At 39.9% G+C, this 17,480-nt stretch overlaps 1 protein-coding gene across 8 annotated transcripts in view; it reads left to right on the top strand.

Moving 5' to 3' along the window:
- The window catches only part of ppp3cb (protein phosphatase 3, catalytic subunit, beta isozyme), a 69,027-nt gene extending 60,960 nt beyond the window's left edge, over window positions 1-8,067 (top strand). For 4 of the 8 annotated variants that reach the window (XM_079838234.1, XM_079838233.1, XM_079838237.1 and 1 more), the window contains exons 12-14: window positions 225-322; window positions 673-720; window positions 6,300-8,066. In XM_079838234.1, coding sequence (XP_079694360.1) covers window positions 225-322; window positions 673-720; window positions 6,300-6,478 — 325 coding nt within the window. In that variant the 3' untranslated portion in view covers window positions 6,479-8,066. Of the gene's footprint in view, window positions 1-224; window positions 323-672; window positions 721-6,299 lie in introns of all 8 variants that reach the window. The other 4 variants (XM_079838238.1, XM_079838236.1, XM_079838239.1 and 1 more) reach the window with 1 other exon arrangement.
- The last annotated feature ends 9,413 nt before the right edge of the window (window positions 8,068-17,480 follow it).

Genomic DNA, 17,480 nt, shown 5'->3' with positions numbered 1-17,480 from the left:
AAATATTTCTATTTATATATATATATATATATATATATATATATATACACATTTCAGTTTTATTTGTTAATATTGAATTAGCTTTTATTTAAAAAAAATTCATTCTAACTAGTTTAAGTTTTAGTCATTTTGTTGTGTGATTTTGTCATTTTTATTATTAGCTTGAATTTATATTTATTTGAATTTTACTACATTAACTTGTAAGCTGGTTTGTATTTCGACAGAGAGGAGAGTGAGAATGTGTTAACCCTGAAAGGTCTGACCCCTACTGGCATGCTGCCGAGCGGCGTACTGTCTGGAGGAAAACAGACCTTGCAGAGCGGTAAGTTACAAAACCAAACATCGCTCTTTCACTTTCCAATCACAACCTCTTTTCTCTTTCAAGGTCACTAAGACAATGTCATACAAACTCACGCACATGTTTGCTAACCCCTCTCTTTTAGTGAAACACTTTCATTCATTCTCTACACTAATTAAACCATCTGAAATGTGCATACACAAACATACTAGGAAACTAACCAGCTAGCGCTAACTGCTAACTGCCCGTGGCAGCTACTTGGCGGCTAATGCTGGGGATTGTGCTGCGTGCATGACTATCACAATAAACTCCCCCATCCATCCTCCCTCTCTTCCTCTCTCCTTCTCTCCGTCTGTCTTTCTGTGCCTCCTCAGCTACCATCGAGGCCATTGAAGCAGTCGAGACGGTTGAGGATGGAGAAGGTAAACTGGCCGGCCTCTATCTCTCTCTGTGCTGCTCAGAGGTTTCATAGTGACCGCCTTGACGCTAGCTAGCTAGACAACGCAGCCTAGCTAACTGAGCGTGTGGGGCGCTATGACTGGTCAGGGATTGTGTACTTCACACAGACACACATTTATCTAAATATCTAAATGGGGACATACACCATATGTTTTTTGGAGAGCAGTGTATTACTTTTGTTAGGGAAGGATTAATTAAATTGATAAAAAGCGACAGTAAACACATTAATAATGTTACAAAGGTGAAAAATAGGCTGTTCTTTTTGAACTTTCTATTCATCAAAGAATCCTGGTGGGGAAAAAAATCACAACTGAGCAGCGCAACTGATAATAATAAGAAATGATTCTTGATTCTGAAAATTCAGCTGTGTCGTCACAGGAATAAATTACATTTTAAAACATTAAAGCTGCTGTCCGTAACGTTTTTTGTGTTCAAGATTTACAAAAATTATATAATGAGAATTTACAACATGAATCCATTTTCCAAACCGTGTTTTTGTCTTACCCTGAATCCTTATGGTACACTTATAATAAGTGTTTATATTGGGACTACTTCAGGCCGGTCTGGTTACGGACTGCAGCTTTAAATTAGAAAACAGTTATTTTAAATTGTATTAATATTTCATAATTGAAAACATCAAATCATATGGTAGTGTACCATAGGCTTGTATTAGTAATTCTAATTATAAAGACTACCAACTAACATTACTCTACCCTGAAAATAAAATGGTTTCCAAGTTTTTCTAAACGGCACTATTACCGGTAAGTAGGTAAAGATCTAATGTAATCAGTCAAAATATTAATTTTTAGCATCAGGTTTGATCATCACTTTAATTAATTCCGTCCCATAATTATATATACTGTATAATGTGATAAGCATATCCTTGCTGAAAGAAACAGTTTAAACCAGCTCAAGCTAGTTTCTGGTCTTGAATGGTCTCCCATCCTAGACAAGCCAGTCTGGTTTGCTAGTTTTATAGAGGTTTTGAGCACTTGTGTGGCTGGGAGAACAGCCAATACCAGCACATCAGTTTAAGCTGTTTGATTCCAGCATGGATAGAAGTCATAACACTTACATCCAGCCTATAGACAATGCTATTTGGTAACACTTTATTTTGATGGTCCCTTTTGAACTATAAGTAACTTTGCAACTACATGTCAACTAACTCTCATTATAGTATTAGCAGACCATACCAGGACTTTATTAACACTAATGAGAATTTAGTCAACAGAATGTGTTAAAGTGGCCATAGAAACAAAGTGAAACCTCCTATTTTAGTATTTTTTAAAAATGTATCCTGATCCCATCTGGATGTATATCCCATCACATGAATATATATAATTATGTCCTCTGTTAATAATTGATATTCCAGTCTGAATAGTGTTTTATAGAATTTACTGACACGCATAGACATGTACACACACACTCTCACACACCTGTGTCTTCCTGCTTATGCAAATGCTGGACTCTGCTCTGCTGTTCTCCACCCTTTTCTCCCCCAACGACACACATTCTTATGTACTAATCAGCAAGGTTACAGAATGACTCAGCAGACGGCAAGAATCTGGGCCATGGGCGGGTTGCCTCTCACAAATGCCCCAGTATTCTTACAGCACCACGCCAAAAATGCTGATCACCCCAGCGGCGCTCCTCGCGCGCTCACTCTGGGTTTGGTCTGCATGACCATGTGATTTGCAGGGATCATGTGACCTCTCAATGACAGGGTTTGTTTTGAAACTCATTCAGAGTATCTGGTAAACAATGACTTGGTGGTCAATGAGGGTTCTGGAAGTTAAAATGCCATTTAAACTCCAGCAAAATAGGTTTTTAGTCAATAACAAGCCTATTAACCTTGTGAGACTGACCTAGCGTTTTCATGCACTAGCTTGCCTTGATAATCCACAAAAGAAGAAGAATAACGATGAAATAACATTTAATAAACTCCAGGAACCAAACAGAGATACTTACCAGCACGAAATGTTATCACAAGACACAGGCTGCATCCAAAAACTGATAAATGCCTTTGAAGGATGCATTCCAAGGACGGCATCAAGGCATGTCCAAATCCAATGTTAGCTTCACTTCCGGTCTCCTGAGATACCTTCATCTGATCGATTTTTGAAGGCAGCATAGGTGTATCCTTCGCTGCCTTTGATATCCCACAATCCTGTGCTTTCCATTCAGTGACAGTTGAGATAAAAAAATATAAGCAAATAATTTAATATTTGCCTAGTTTTCACCAAAGCTTGTGCTATTTTGCTGTAGATCATTAAACCGTTACGCTGCCTCAGTCAGAAGACTGCCGGAAATAAGTTTCGTGAGGTACCTTCATGCACAAATGCTGCCTGCAAACTCATTGCCTGTTAGGGCAGCAAGGCAACAAGTCAGCTGCCTATGTTTTCAGATGCAGCCAAAAAACAGAAGTCTAAGTTATCTAAGGGCCTTTTCATACCTGAAAGTCCGCACCAAGGTCCGAACCGAAGTTCATGTTTTGATACATTTTATACATTCGGTTAGTTTTGGTTTGTTTCACATTGCAATTATGCGAGCGGACTAAAGAACTTGACATGACAAAGAAAGAACTTACATGACACACTTGCGTCCACTCGTCATCATCTATGTGGGCGGCATCTGGACATTGATTGGTTTGTAAACGGACGTGCGTCTTTGACAAGAGTGAATGAACGGACGCATATCGCTGCCACTATTGAACAGTGCGCATTGCTTGACTATTTTCTTTTCGTTACATTTCGTGGACATTTCAAGCTTTATATACACATATTTCTCATGTTTGTGAGACAAGTAGCTGCTGAGTTTCAGTTTATTTGCAAAGCATGTGATTGCTCCCGCGATTATTGTCTGCTATAGACTATTTCCTTCTTATTTATTAAATCCAGGCAATTATCTGATTAAATGTTGATTACAATTAAGATACTATTTATACAAAACGAAATTCACATTAAAGAAAGGCTTTCTAAGCAAAATCATACAAAATTTATTTCAAAATCATTTCTGACCTTCTGACATATTGCGCATATTTTCACTTTTCATAATCAATGTAGCCTAGATGAAATAAAATAAAAAAAAACATAATATTTAAACATAAACAGGAACTTCCTGTAAATGGTCTGAAAGTACGAACCATACAGAAAATGCTTTCACACTAGAAACGAACCGAACCTTTGTTCAGTTTGATCCGGACGGAGACGACCTCTTTTTGTCGGACCAAATTCCGTCTGTTTGGTCCGGACTGTGGTACGGGGGAGGTTTCACACCTGTAATTTTGATTCGGACCAAACTGAAAAGTCAGAAAATCCGAACCAAACAAGGTAGGTGTGAAAGCACCCTAAGTTAGTTATCTTAGGGGATAAATACACAGAAAGATGAGGAGCAGGTGAGACACTAAATCAATGGAATAAAAACTATGGCAACCAAGGAAACAGGAACTAAACACACAGGAACTGAACACAGGCAATACACGACAAAAGAATATCAAAATAAAAGCTCCAGGGCTGTGAAGCAGTGAAATAAACTTCTGTAGAAGTGATTTTTACTTTAAAAATATCCTGGCAAAAATATAAAAATGCTAACTTGAATTAAATTCAAATTTTGAAAACGATAGGCTACCGTTATCGTCTCCATGTAAACTACAAAAAAAAGCACCAAAAAAAAAAAAAAGCATTTGTGGAAACATTTTAAGTCTATAGGCTCGTAGTGTTTCTTTACAAAGTGATATCGCCAACTACTGGCCTGGCAGCAGAATACAGCGTTTTTTGTCATTTTCACGGATCCGTGTTGTCTGGCTATCGCCAGACCAAGCTCAGTTTAAGATTGAACATTGGTCTGGGGAGTCTGCTCTGTATTTTCTACTGTACAAGAGGCGTGATAAACGAGCATAAATTAAATTAAATTAAATGACTGTACGCAATTGGATAGTCCTTCATCCAATCAGACCCCAAGAGGCATGATCAACGGGCAAGACCCATCGCTTCTCTATCCGTCATCATGTTAAACCCGCCAATAGCGTGCCAGGTCGATAAGCCAGTCTGTGATTGGTTCCCGCAAAAGTGTAGCAGAAGCAGTAGAAAAAATTGCTGGGCGAAAACAAATCGCTGGCAGATCAGGCTGGGTTTACCCAGTCTAGGATCCGTATGTACAGGGATCATTTTGACAACGTTGTCATTTGTACATGTTTTGCACTTCTTTATTTTTTACATCGTTGTCGTGTAACGTACCCTTATTTTGAATTAAAGGGATAGTTCAACCAAAAATTTAAATTCTGTCATAATTTACTCACCCTCAAGTTGTTCCAAACCTGTATGAATTTCTTTGTTCTGCTGAACACAAAAGATGATATTTTGAAGAATATGGGGAAACGAACAGTTGGGTCCCAATGACATCCATAGTATGGAAAAAAATACTATGGAAGTCGACGGGGACCTTCAATCAACTGTTTGTTTACAAACATTCTTCAAAATATCATCTTTTGTGTTCTGCAGAACAAAGAAATTCATACAGGTTTGGAACAACTTGAGGGTGATTAAATTATGACACAATTTTCATTTTTAGGTGAACTATCCCTATTAACAATGAAAACACTGGTACACAATCGGTTTTCTTTTTTCCGGATATTCAAATAGTTGTAGTGTTGCGATTCATATCAGAGTTGGTTGGTTTGCTTCAAGGTTTATATAGCTCCTTATCAAAATAATATTGCCTATGGAGAAAATCAGTGGCAAAAATACTTCCAGAACTCTTTTCTCAGCACGCAGGGTGAGATGGGAAGAGTTTCGATGCATTTGAAAACCAAAAACTTCTGTGTGGTCTGAGAGCAAACCCAGGAGAGGGTCTCACATCATCTCTGACTGTGGTATGAAGCTCTATGTTTCCATCAGAACTGATCAAAGTATACTCAAACCTATCAAATGTACATTACAAAATGTTTTGATGCTGGTGAAATGGGTTTGTTTTCTAATGGAAACATTGACTGTGCTGTTGGTCCTTGTGGGGTTTTCCAGCTGAACTGGGAGTGAAAGTGATAAGATGTAACGTTCATCGTCATCGCCACAGCTGTTCCCTTGTACACCATATATTGTGTGTGTGTGTGTGTTTGGTTGTGAAATACGTTGTGAATTTGTACTGTGACTTATACATAGTGGATCAGTGTAGTGTTTGAAGAGATGTCTGTATACGAGTGAAATTTAAAGTCATTCCAGGTCACATTTCACTCCAAAAAGAAAAAATGGAGAACAAGGATAAAACATTAAGATCGTACCATAATTCATCTGGTGTGTGTGTGTGTTTTAAAAATATTGTTTTGCTTTTTCACATTGATTATGAAAAAAAATAATTTTGAAGCGAAATATGACCCGGACATGTGTGTATCTCTTGATATACTAAATGCTACTAAATATCACTATGTCTTGTGATTGTATACATTGTTTTTTTTTTGTAAATATTACAGCCATCTGGCAGTGTGATCATATGTGCGATTGCGCAATTGGTGACTGCTCTTCTCTTCTCTCTCCTTTCTTTCTCGTAGCCATCCGTGGCTTTTCTCCACAGCACAAGATCAACAGTTTCGAGGAGGCGAAGGGTCTGGACCGCATAAACGAGCGCATGCCCCCTCGCCGAGACGTGGTCAACAGCGTGGGCCTGTCGATGGGCAAGATGAACATGGCCGAATCCAACGGCACGGACGACAACAGCAATATCCAGTGATTCATCTCCTCCTCCTGTCCCTCGCTCGCCCCTGCTCCTTCTCCCATAATGCAATTCTCCCCTCTCCCCTCATTTTCACTGCTACCGTCTATGTAGCAGATGGATTATGTGATATATTTAGACAGAACTCCCTGCTTGACGTTCAACGGCCTCAACAACAACCATGAGACGGATGGAAGGGCCGCGTGAAGGAGATCATGCATGAGAGCTGCATGATGGGATATGTAGTTTTATGGATATGGGGCTATGTAATGGAAATGTGAACACAGAGAAGAGGGCATTTCCTGTTCCCTTGTCCGAAGAGATGTTTATTTATGCGTGTTTGCACTTCTGCGTGCGTGTCTGTGTGTGTGTGTGGGAGATGTGATATTTAATTATATGATAAGTAGGTTTTCACAAACGCTTACCTTTTTTTTTTTTTTTTTCGTCCTGGCCTGCCGTGGAACGTTAAACACAAAGCTAACGCTCTATTTATTGCGTTGGTACGTGCGCGAGGAGCTTATAACCATTTACTTTTACACTTCTCTCGCAGATCTATGTTTTGCTACTCTAGTAATCACTATATCTACGGAATAACTAATATTACACACAATAATTCACACAGGTTATTACGATTAATCAGCAAATAACAGAGGAGGTTTGGAGTCACCGTAACGCCCCTCATGCTGTTCAGCTGTGTGCTCGTTGCTGCGTTGTGTAAATCCGCCGTTGTCACGTCGTGCCGCGGTTGCTATGGCAGTTTTCCCCGTGTCCCTCAGAGTCTGGCGCTTTCCCGCCTCCTCTCGTGCTCCGGAGCAGAGCATTCTGTCAGCTGCATCACAGACTGTGTGTGTATATGTGTGTGTGAGAAACAGGGAGATGACTTGACCTGAGGGATTGTGTCGGGCCGTTCTGGGTGGTTTCTAACAGGTCCTTGTCCTGTATAGGTGCACTAGGCCGAACGGATTTCCAGCTACGCATAATTCATGGGAGTTTATTTTGTATATAAATGGCGTATATTTTTAAGGAACGTTTTGTTATCGCTTATTTTCATGTTATTTGATTTTGTATTCAAGCTATTTATTTATCGTTTGTTCTTTTTTTGTGTTCGTTTACATTGCTGTACAGTTAACTAAGCTCCACTGAGGTGTTAAACCTTTCGCGTTTCTTTATGGATGTACAGAAGTTATCCAGTAGTGTGAAGGAACATATAATTCTGTGAAAAGACATCCGGGCTGCCAAAGCATGACTGCATGGTTATTTCAAATGTAAATCGAATACGGACACACCTTAACGTGTCTCACATTTTTAAGGAGAAGTATATTCTGATCATTATTCTAATCTAAACAATATTCTGGTTATTTATGATTATTAATTATTATTATTAAGAGTTCTGCTGGTTTATTCCACTTTGCCTCATCCTTGTTTCGGTTGCTCATTGTGCTTTACTTTATAAATAATGAAAATGTTCATGAGTTATTTGTGATTCTATATCTCGTATTTTTCTCTGGAGCTTCATGATTTCCTGACCTACAGTACGGACAGTGTGAGCATGCCCTATGGGACAAATCTCTTTTTTTACTCTTGAATAAAATATGCATGAACCTTTTGGATTTCTCTGATTTATTTAACTCGCATTGCCATTGTGCCACAGGTCTTTTATTAGGGCTACAAGCAGTAAACTATAAATCAGCATGGACGTCAGTATGTCCTCCATGTTCTGCCATAAAACAAACAATTTTGTGACAGCAGTCAATGGAAACCATCAACACTGAGGGCTGGGTTCAAAATTCAAAATCATACCAAAAATCAATGTAAAAGACTAAAGATACAGGCTGATCCAACTTGCATGAAGTTCTTTACAGCAACTCATAATGTGAGTCAGTAGTGTGTGCCCGTATTTACTCATGACAACGTCTGCTTTGGTTTGGTGTCAGGGCATCAGTGAGCGCCTGAACAGTCTGTGGTGCTACTTGGCGGCTTCGGATGCTCCGAAACATAATGTCCCAGAGGTTCTCGATTGGATTCAGGTCTGGGGAACGTGAGGGCTAGTCAATGGCATCAATTTCTTCATCATCTAAAAACTGCCTCATGAGGCCAGGCATGATCATGCACCAGGAGGAACCCACTGTCTGTAGCATTAGGCCATTACTGACCCACCGCCAAACCGGTCATGCTGGATGATGTTGCATCAGTGTAAACCTGCTCTCATCTGTGAAGAGACACAAGCACAGGTCCCACTAGAGGACGTCGGTCCCTCATGCCACCCTCATGAAGTTTGTTTCTGACAGTTTGGTCAGAAACGTGCACACCAGTAGCCTGCTGGAGGCCATTTTGTAAGGCTCTGGCAGTGCTCCTCCTGTTCCTCCTCGCACAGAGGAGAAGATACTGGTCCTGCTGCTGGGTTGTTGCCCTTCTACATCCCTGTCCAGCTCTCCTCATAACGGCCTGTCTCCCTGTATCTCCACCATGCTCATGCTGGGAGACACACCAAACCTCCTTGAAATGGCACGTATGGATGTGCCATCCTGGAGGAGCTGTACTGCCTGTGCAACCTGATTGGGCTGCAGGGACTGTTTCATTCTACAGACAGTGACAAGGACCCTAACAAAACTAATGACAAATCAGTCAGGAAGGTTAAGGAGAGATTGTCTATGGCCACCACCTGCAAAATCATTCCCTTTTGGGGGGGGTTGTCTTGATGTTGCCTCTACAGTGCACCTGTTATCCTTTTCATTGGCACCAAAGCAGTTGAAACTGATTCACTATCACTTGTGCTTCCTAATTGGACAGACTGATATCCCGGAAGTTTAATTGACTTTGTGTTCCCTTAATTTTTTGAGCAGTGAATATCCAAGTCAATATATATATCCACTATATTACCAAAAGTTTTGGGACGTCTGCCTTTACATACACATGAATCCGTAGGGTTTAATATGGAATTGGTCCACCCTTTGCTGCTATAACAGCTTCAACTCTTCAGGAAAGGCTTTCCACAAGGTTTAGGAGTGTGTTTATGAGAATTTTTGACCATTCTTCTAGAAGCGCATTTGTGAGGTCAGGCACTGATGTTAGACGAGAAGGCCTGGCTCTCAGTCTCCGCTCTAATTCATCCCAAATGTGTTCTATCGGGTCGAGGTCAGGACTCTGTGCAGGCCAGTCAAGTTCCTCCACACCAAACTCGCTCATCCATGTCTTTATGGACCGACGCTTTGTGCACTGCAGTCATGTTGGGACAGGAAGGGGCCATCCCTAAACTGTTCCCACAAAGTTGGGAGCATGAAATTTTCCAAAATGTCTTGATATGCTGAAGCATTAAGAGTTCCTTTCGCTGGAACTAAGGGGCCAAGCCCAACCCCTGAAAAACAACCCCCACACCATAATCCCCCCTCCACCAAGCTTTACACTTGGCACAATGCAGTCAGGCAAGGCAACCTGGCAACTGCCAAACTCAGACTTGTCCATCGGATTGCCAGACAGAGAAGCGTGATTGGTCACTCCAGAGAACATGTCTCCACTCCTTTAGAGTCCAGTGGCGGCGTGCTTTACCCCACTGCATCCGACACTTTGCACTTGGTGATATAAGGCTTGGATGAGCTGCTCGGCCATGCTCTCTATGCGTTATTGAGCTAATATGAAGGCCACACGAAGTTTGGAGGTCTGTAGCTACTGACTCTGCAGAAAGTTGGCGACTTCTGCGCACTGTGAGCCTCAGCATGTGCTGACCACGCTCTGTAATTTTACGTGGCCTACCACTTTGTGGCAGAGTTGCTGTTGTTCCCAATTGCTTCCACTTTGTTATAATGCAACTATATCAACTAAAAGTTGAGCGTGGAATATTTAGTAGTGAAGAAATGTCATGAATGGACTCATTGCACAGCTGGCAACCAATCACGCTACCACGCTTGAGTTCACTGAGCTCCTGAGAGCGACCCATTCTATCTCAAATGTTTGTAGAAGCGTCTGCATGCCTCAGATGTCTACATGCCTATCTGTGGCCATGGAAGTGATTGGAACACCTGAATTAAATGATTTGGAGGGGTGTCCCAATACTTTTGGCCATATAGTGTACAGTGCATCCGGAAAATATTTATAGCGCTTTTCACTTTTTCCACATTTTGTTATGATACAGCCTTATTCCAAAATTGATTAAATTAATTATTTTCCTCAAAATTCTACAAAAAATACCCCATAATGACAACATGAAAGAAGTTTGTTGGAAATCTTTGCAAATATAATTTTTTTTTTAAACGAAGAACCATTGGCACCAATTACAACCTCAAGTCTTTTTGAGTATGATGCTACAAGTTTGGCACACTTATCTTTGGGCAGTTTCTCCCATTCTTCTTTGCAGGACCTCTCAAGCTCCACCAGGTTGGATGGGGAGCGTCGGTGCACAGCCATTTTCAGATCTCTCCAGAGATGTTTGATCGGGTTCAAGTCTGGGCTCTAGCTGGGCCACAGAGTTGTCCCGTAGCCACTTCTTTGTTATCTTGGCTGTGTGCTTAGGGTCGTTGTCCTGTAGATGAACCTTCGCCCCAGTCTAAGGTCCAGAGCGCTCTGGAGCAGGTTTTCATCAAGGATGTCTCTGTACATTGCTGCATTTATCTTTACATTTACATTTATGCATTTGGCAGACGCTTTTATCCAAAGCGACTTACAGGGACAATCTCCCTGGAGCAACATGGAGTAAAGTGCCTTGTTCAAGGACACACTGGTGATGACCACTGGGATTGAACCAGCAACCTTCTGCATATCAGTTCCATGGTTTAACCCACTGGACCACCATCTCTTTCCCTCCATCCTGATAATTCTCCCAGTTCCTGCCATTGAAAAACATCCCCACAGCATGATGCTGCCACCACCATGCTTCACTGTAGGGATGGGATTGGCCAGGTGATGAACGTGCCTGGTTTCCTCCAGACATGACGCTTGCCATTCAGGCCAAAGAGTGCAATCTTTGTTTCATCAGACCATAACATTTGGTTTCTCATGGTCTGATAGTCCTTCAGGTGCCTTTTGGCAAACTCCAGGCAGTCTGTCATGTGCCGTCTGGTCACTTTTTCAGACCTGATTGGTGGAGAGCTGCAGAGATAGTTGTTCTTCTGGAAGGTTCTCCTCTCTCCACAGACCATCATGTTCTTGGTCACCTCCCTGACTCAGGCCCTTCTCCCCCCATCGCTCAGTTTGTTTGGCTGGGCGGCCAGCTCTAGGAGGAGTCCTGGTGGTTCCAAACTTCTTCCATTTATGGATGATGGAGGCCACTGTGCTCATCTTGAATGCTGCAAAACTTTTTCTGTACCCTTCTTCCCCAGATCAGTGCCTTGATATAATCTTGTCTCGGAGGTCTACAGACAATTCTTTGGACTTCATGGCTTGGTTTGTGCTCTAACATGCACTGTTAACTGTGGGACCTTATCTAGACAGGTGTGTGCCTTTCCAAATAATTCAATCAACTGAATTTACCACAGATGGACTCCATTCAAGTTGTAGAAACATCTCAAGGATGATCAGTGGAAACAGGAGCACCTGAGCTCAATTTTGAGTGTCATGGCAAAGGCTGTGAATACTTTATATATATATTTCAATTTTTTTATCAATTTAATTTAATCAATTTTGGAATTGGAATAAGGCTGTATCATAACAAAATGTGGAAAAAGTGAAGCGCTGTGAATACTTTCCGGATGCACTGTATATACATACATAATTAAAACATAATTATAATTAAAAAGTATATATATATACACAAGTTTGAGGATTTGTTTTGATGTTTTTGAAAGATTCTTATGTTCACCGAGGATGCATTTATTTTATCAAAAATACGGTCAAAAGCAGTAATATTGTGAACTCCTTTTACAGTTTAAAATATGTTTTCTGTTTTATTAAATTGTAAAATGTAATTTATTCCTTTGATACCAGGCTGAATTTTCAGTGCCATTACTCAGTCTTCAGTGTCACATGATCTTTCAAAAATCATTCTAATTTGCATCTCAAGAAACATTTCTTTCTTATTATTATGTTGAAAACAGTTGTGCTGCTGATGTTTGTGGAAACCATTATAATTTTTCTTTGGGGAATAGAAAGTTCCAAAGAACAGCATTTATATAAAATATAAATATTTTATAACATTACAAATGTCTTTACAAGTCCTTTTTAAAAAAAAAATCAATTTAAGGCATCCTTGCTGAATAAGCGTAATCAAACTTCTGAATCAATGACTACTAACTTGGTGTATGACCTGGACATGTTCTTGAGAATGTTTTGTATGATTCACCCTATACCCAGCAAGCAATTTAGCATTTAAAAGACGTCTAGTAGCTGTCCAAACACAGCCCTGACGTCTAGGCTAAAACAAGGCAAAATTTGGTCTGTCAGTGAAAATTTAATAAACGTCTAACCATAGCCCAAGAATAGACATCTAGAACATGAACATGTGAACGAAATGAAACAAAACCTTGTAATCACTGTTGACTTTGCTTACATGATGGAATATCATACATCTCACAAGTTATTTGGGCAAAAATTATTGTAATGTAACCAAATTCAATTAGGAGACGCTTTTAACCAAAGCGACTTACTCATAGCCGGACTATATCGGGTCTATAGTTAACCAAGATAGTGAAATGTTACTCGCTGGGTAGTTATGATAAGCAATACATAACATGTCACAGTGTCTCTTTGTGTTCAAGTTGTGTTGGTATTTGTTTCATTAATAGTTCAATTAGAGAAGGTACTTTCTGATAACAAGAAATGTGTCTGCAGTAGGCCTAATTGTCAAAAGTCTATATAAAGGTGTAAATCAATGAGGTGCCCGAGGAGCTTGTGATGGGTTATAGTAATCTAAACTTGTCAATTTTAACTTCCCCCTCTCCAATGGAAGATAATGCTGAAAGGTGATATTCATACACATACATAAACACAGATGGCTCATATTTCTCTGAAACTGTTGTAGCATCACATACGAGATCAACAGATGGCAATTTAGAATGATACCTGATGGACAAAGTGCTTCTTGTACAAATACAAACAAATGCTATTTAATACAAATAAAGCCAACAAAGAATGCAAATATGACAGTCAGTGACATATAAATCCCCTGCCCTTCACAGACTTGCAATGGCTCTGACAACACCACACAGCCTTGAGTTCCATAAACGATACAAACATAAGACATAATAATTCTTTTTATGAATATGAAAAAGCCTCTCTGAAGTATAACAACTTTTAGTTTAGTTTGTTTATTTATATAGCACAATAAAACAACAGTCACTGACCATTGTACTGTACAAAAATTGTAAAACATTATTAAAAAACTAATCAAAACAATAAAATAACATACAAAGACAATTATACACACATAGAAACAAGCTCAGAAAGACTCGCATATTAAAAACCTTCTCTAAAAGGTTTTAAATTTGGCTTTAAACAGAGATTCTGTAGCGATTACCCTATAAATAATGGTAGGCTATTCCACAATTTAGGGCCAACTACTGCAAAAGCCCGGTCTCCCTTTCTTTTTAACCGTGATCTGGGCACCGTCAACAGATTCTGATTTGATTACCTTAAACATTACATCTAGCAGATATGTTAACAGTCACAAGTTCAGATAAATAAGAAGGTGCCAGCCCATTTAATACCTTAAAATCAAAGAGTAACACCTTAAACTCTTCTAAAACACACCAGCAACCAATGCAGAGAGAGCAAGATGGGGGTACTCATATTTACGTGTGCCATGAGAAGTCTGCATTTTGAACTATTTGCAAATGGTTCATATAGGATTGACTAATACCTATATAAATAGAACTGCAATAGTCTAGACAAGAAGATATAAATGCAGGAATATAATGCAGGAACTCAGCAGGGGTTAAAAAGTTAACTTTAGCCAGTAGTCTTCTGGAATAAGCATGATTTGACTACTGCATTTACCTGCTTGTCAAATGACCCACATTTTTAACAGATGGCTTTACATATGCAGATAAGCTGCCCAACACTTGATTTAAGCTGCCAGAGACAGCTAAAGGCCTAAAGAAAACTGCCTCAGTCTTACTCTTGTTGAGATTTTAAAAAATATTGGACATCCATGCCTTAATGTCTGGCAAACAAACAGTTAAAGCACATAGACCAGCATTGTCATTATGCTTAATGGGACCATATATTTGAGTGTCGTCTGGATAACAATGGAATAATACTCTGTTTTCTAAAAATTGAGCCCAAAGGAAGCATATATAAAGAAAACAAAATGGCGGCAAGAATAGCTCCTTGGGGAACCCCGCAGGACAAACCTGATTTGGAGGATAAACATCCATTTATATAGACAGAAAAAATGATATTGTTCAAATAATTTGAACCAGTTCAATGCATGACCTTTAATTCCTGCGCAATGTTCAAGATGAGAAATAAGAGTAGCAAGAGTAGCACTCAAATCCAACAGCAGAAATATAGAGTTCCCAGAATCAACAGATATCATTTGACACTCTTCAAACAGCAGATTCTGTACTGTGATGTTTCCTAAAACCAGACTGAAAAGATGCAAAGACTCCATTTGAAAATGTAATAATTGGACAGAACCTTCCCAAGGATTTTTGAAATAAAAAGTAAATTAGAAATTGGCCTAAAATTCGAGAAACTGTCACATCAAGGTTTGATTTTTCAACAGAGGAAAAAATATGATGTTAATATTCTTTAAATATTGTGGAACAAATCCTATGGAAAGACTCTTATTTATTATCAATAGGATACAAGGCCCAATGACATAAAAAACCTGAATAAGTAGCCACGCTGGAATGTCAGTTGCAGATGTGGTTAGTTTTAACTTTGTAACCAGTTCATGAAGAGATAGTTTCAAAGGCAAGAATTAGGCAAGTAAAGGTTGATGTACAAACCGGAGGAGAGGAGCGGTCAGAGTTTATGGGGACAATGAGCTCTCTAATGTCATGTATCTTGTTGGTAAAATACCTTCAAAGGTGTTCACAAGAAGTGACTGGGTCATCAAAATGCAGATTAATAGAAGGATTTATAACAGAGTTAACTGTAGAAAAAAGAATCCTGGCTCTTTGGTGATTTCTAGATAAGATGTCGGAAAAAAATTTATTTGATTTAGCCTCCTTCACAGCTCTTTGATAGTTTGTTAATGATGTACGCCATCTTTTTTTCCAGCTCAACTGTCACAGAATGGAAAGCACAGGATTGTGGGCTATCAAAGGCAGCGAAGGATACAAATATGCTGCCTTCAAAAATCGATCAGATGAAGGTATTTCAGGAGACTAACATTAGATTCGGACGTGCCTTGGTGCCTTCCTGCCTCGAAATGTGTCCTCCGAAGGCAGCATTTTCCGGTCTTCGGACGCAGCCAGAGTCAGTCTACTCAGAGTTGATTGAACTACCTCAATTCAGCTGTTCTGAAACCCAAAACTCAAAGTTTCCCATCTCAGGGTAAGTCAAATAAGAGTTCAAGTTTGAACTCAGAGTTGGTTGAACCTCCTTATTGAAACGGGCCCCAGAGAGTGACTAGCGCTCTAGAGCAGTTTGTCCATTTAGGGCTACTGTAGAAACATGGCAGCGCAAAATAGTGACTTCACTGTAAGGGGACCCGTGGTGAACGGAGATAGATGGCTCATTCTAAGGTAACAAAAACATAACAGTTCATTATGTAAGGTCTTTATACACCACTGAAAACACAGTTACTGTATGTATATTATATTGCATTTCTGTCAATAGATCCTCATAAATACTACACACTGCACCTTACTCAAAAGAGTCAATAAGACTGATAAACTCTTTAGCAAGCATATTTGTATCACAGCAAACATGAATATTAAAATCGCAGACAAACAAAAGTCTATCAAACAGTGTAACAATTCCACCTAAAAAGTTGGCAAACTCATTTATAAAGTCTTCGTTTGGCTTTGGAGGATGTTGTTTAACAGCAATCGCTAAGTTGTTGTCCCTTTTCAGATGAAATGCCAGTGCCTCAAAACTGGAGAAAATCTCAGATTTTAAAGTCCGACAGGTGAAGCAGCTCTTAAGAACGCATGCTAAGCCGCCACCCTTCTAGCCTGGCTCCGCCCTCCTACATACTTCCGCTCAATTTTCATTTTCCTTCAGTACTCCGTATGGGACTATGGTATATTCTTAGGTTTTCTCCGAACAAATTTACCGGTCCAATCAGCGAACAGAGGGAGTGGCTGAGAACGATGACGTTGATGTTGTGCGCTAGTTTGAGTTGTAGTTCAGTAATGGCGGCGGAGAAAAGATGCGAGCAAAGCCATTCATTCTGTTGTGCCAACGCTGCTGAAGTTAAAGCCGGAGCAAGAACAATCTTTGCTGATTTCTGTTGGTGGCCATGATGTTGTGGCCCTCCTTCCCACGGGGGCTCGGGAAAAGTTTGATTTTCCTGCTCGCTCCGTTAGTGGTGAATGAGTTGTTTCTCGTGGGGTCGGAAGGTATTGTCATCATTTACAGTGGCTAGTCAGTGAGTTTATTGCCGTCCGTCTCTCACCACCCGCGTAAAAATCCCAGGCCGAATTACCTACTGTTTTAGACAAACACCAAGGTCGTGCGGTAATTTAATTGCTGTCCGAATTCACATCTCTGAGTTTTCAAGAATATATCACTTCAAAATTCACTGTTTATATCCTTTTTGACCACTGCAGAGCACAGAGCGGTTGCGCTTCGCTGTAATTTGGATGCATTTCTAGACTTGTATTTCTATAAATGTATTTAAAAGAGCAATATATTTCATCACGCTCAAAAAATAAAAGGAAGAAAAGCACGTAAACATTTGAATTGGGCCGTTATTTACGGCAGCATTTATTCTTATCATACCAAGCATATGACATTTTATTTACAGCAATCATGTTACGGACCACGTGAGCAGCGCGTTCCCGATCACAAAAATCTCCCCTCCACTGTGAATAAATCACAATCCGATGCACAAGTTTTAGGTTTTATTAAATTTTTTTGAGGTGGCTGCACATTTATTTTTACAGACTTTAAAAATAGGCGAACGGCGCATGACATACGT

This window comes from Gobio gobio (assembly GCF_949357685.1).
Source record: "Gobio gobio genome assembly, chromosome: 16".
Lineage (NCBI taxonomy): Eukaryota > Metazoa > Chordata > Actinopteri > Cypriniformes > Gobionidae > Gobio > Gobio gobio.
This window is presented reverse-complemented; position numbering and strand designations above follow the sequence as displayed.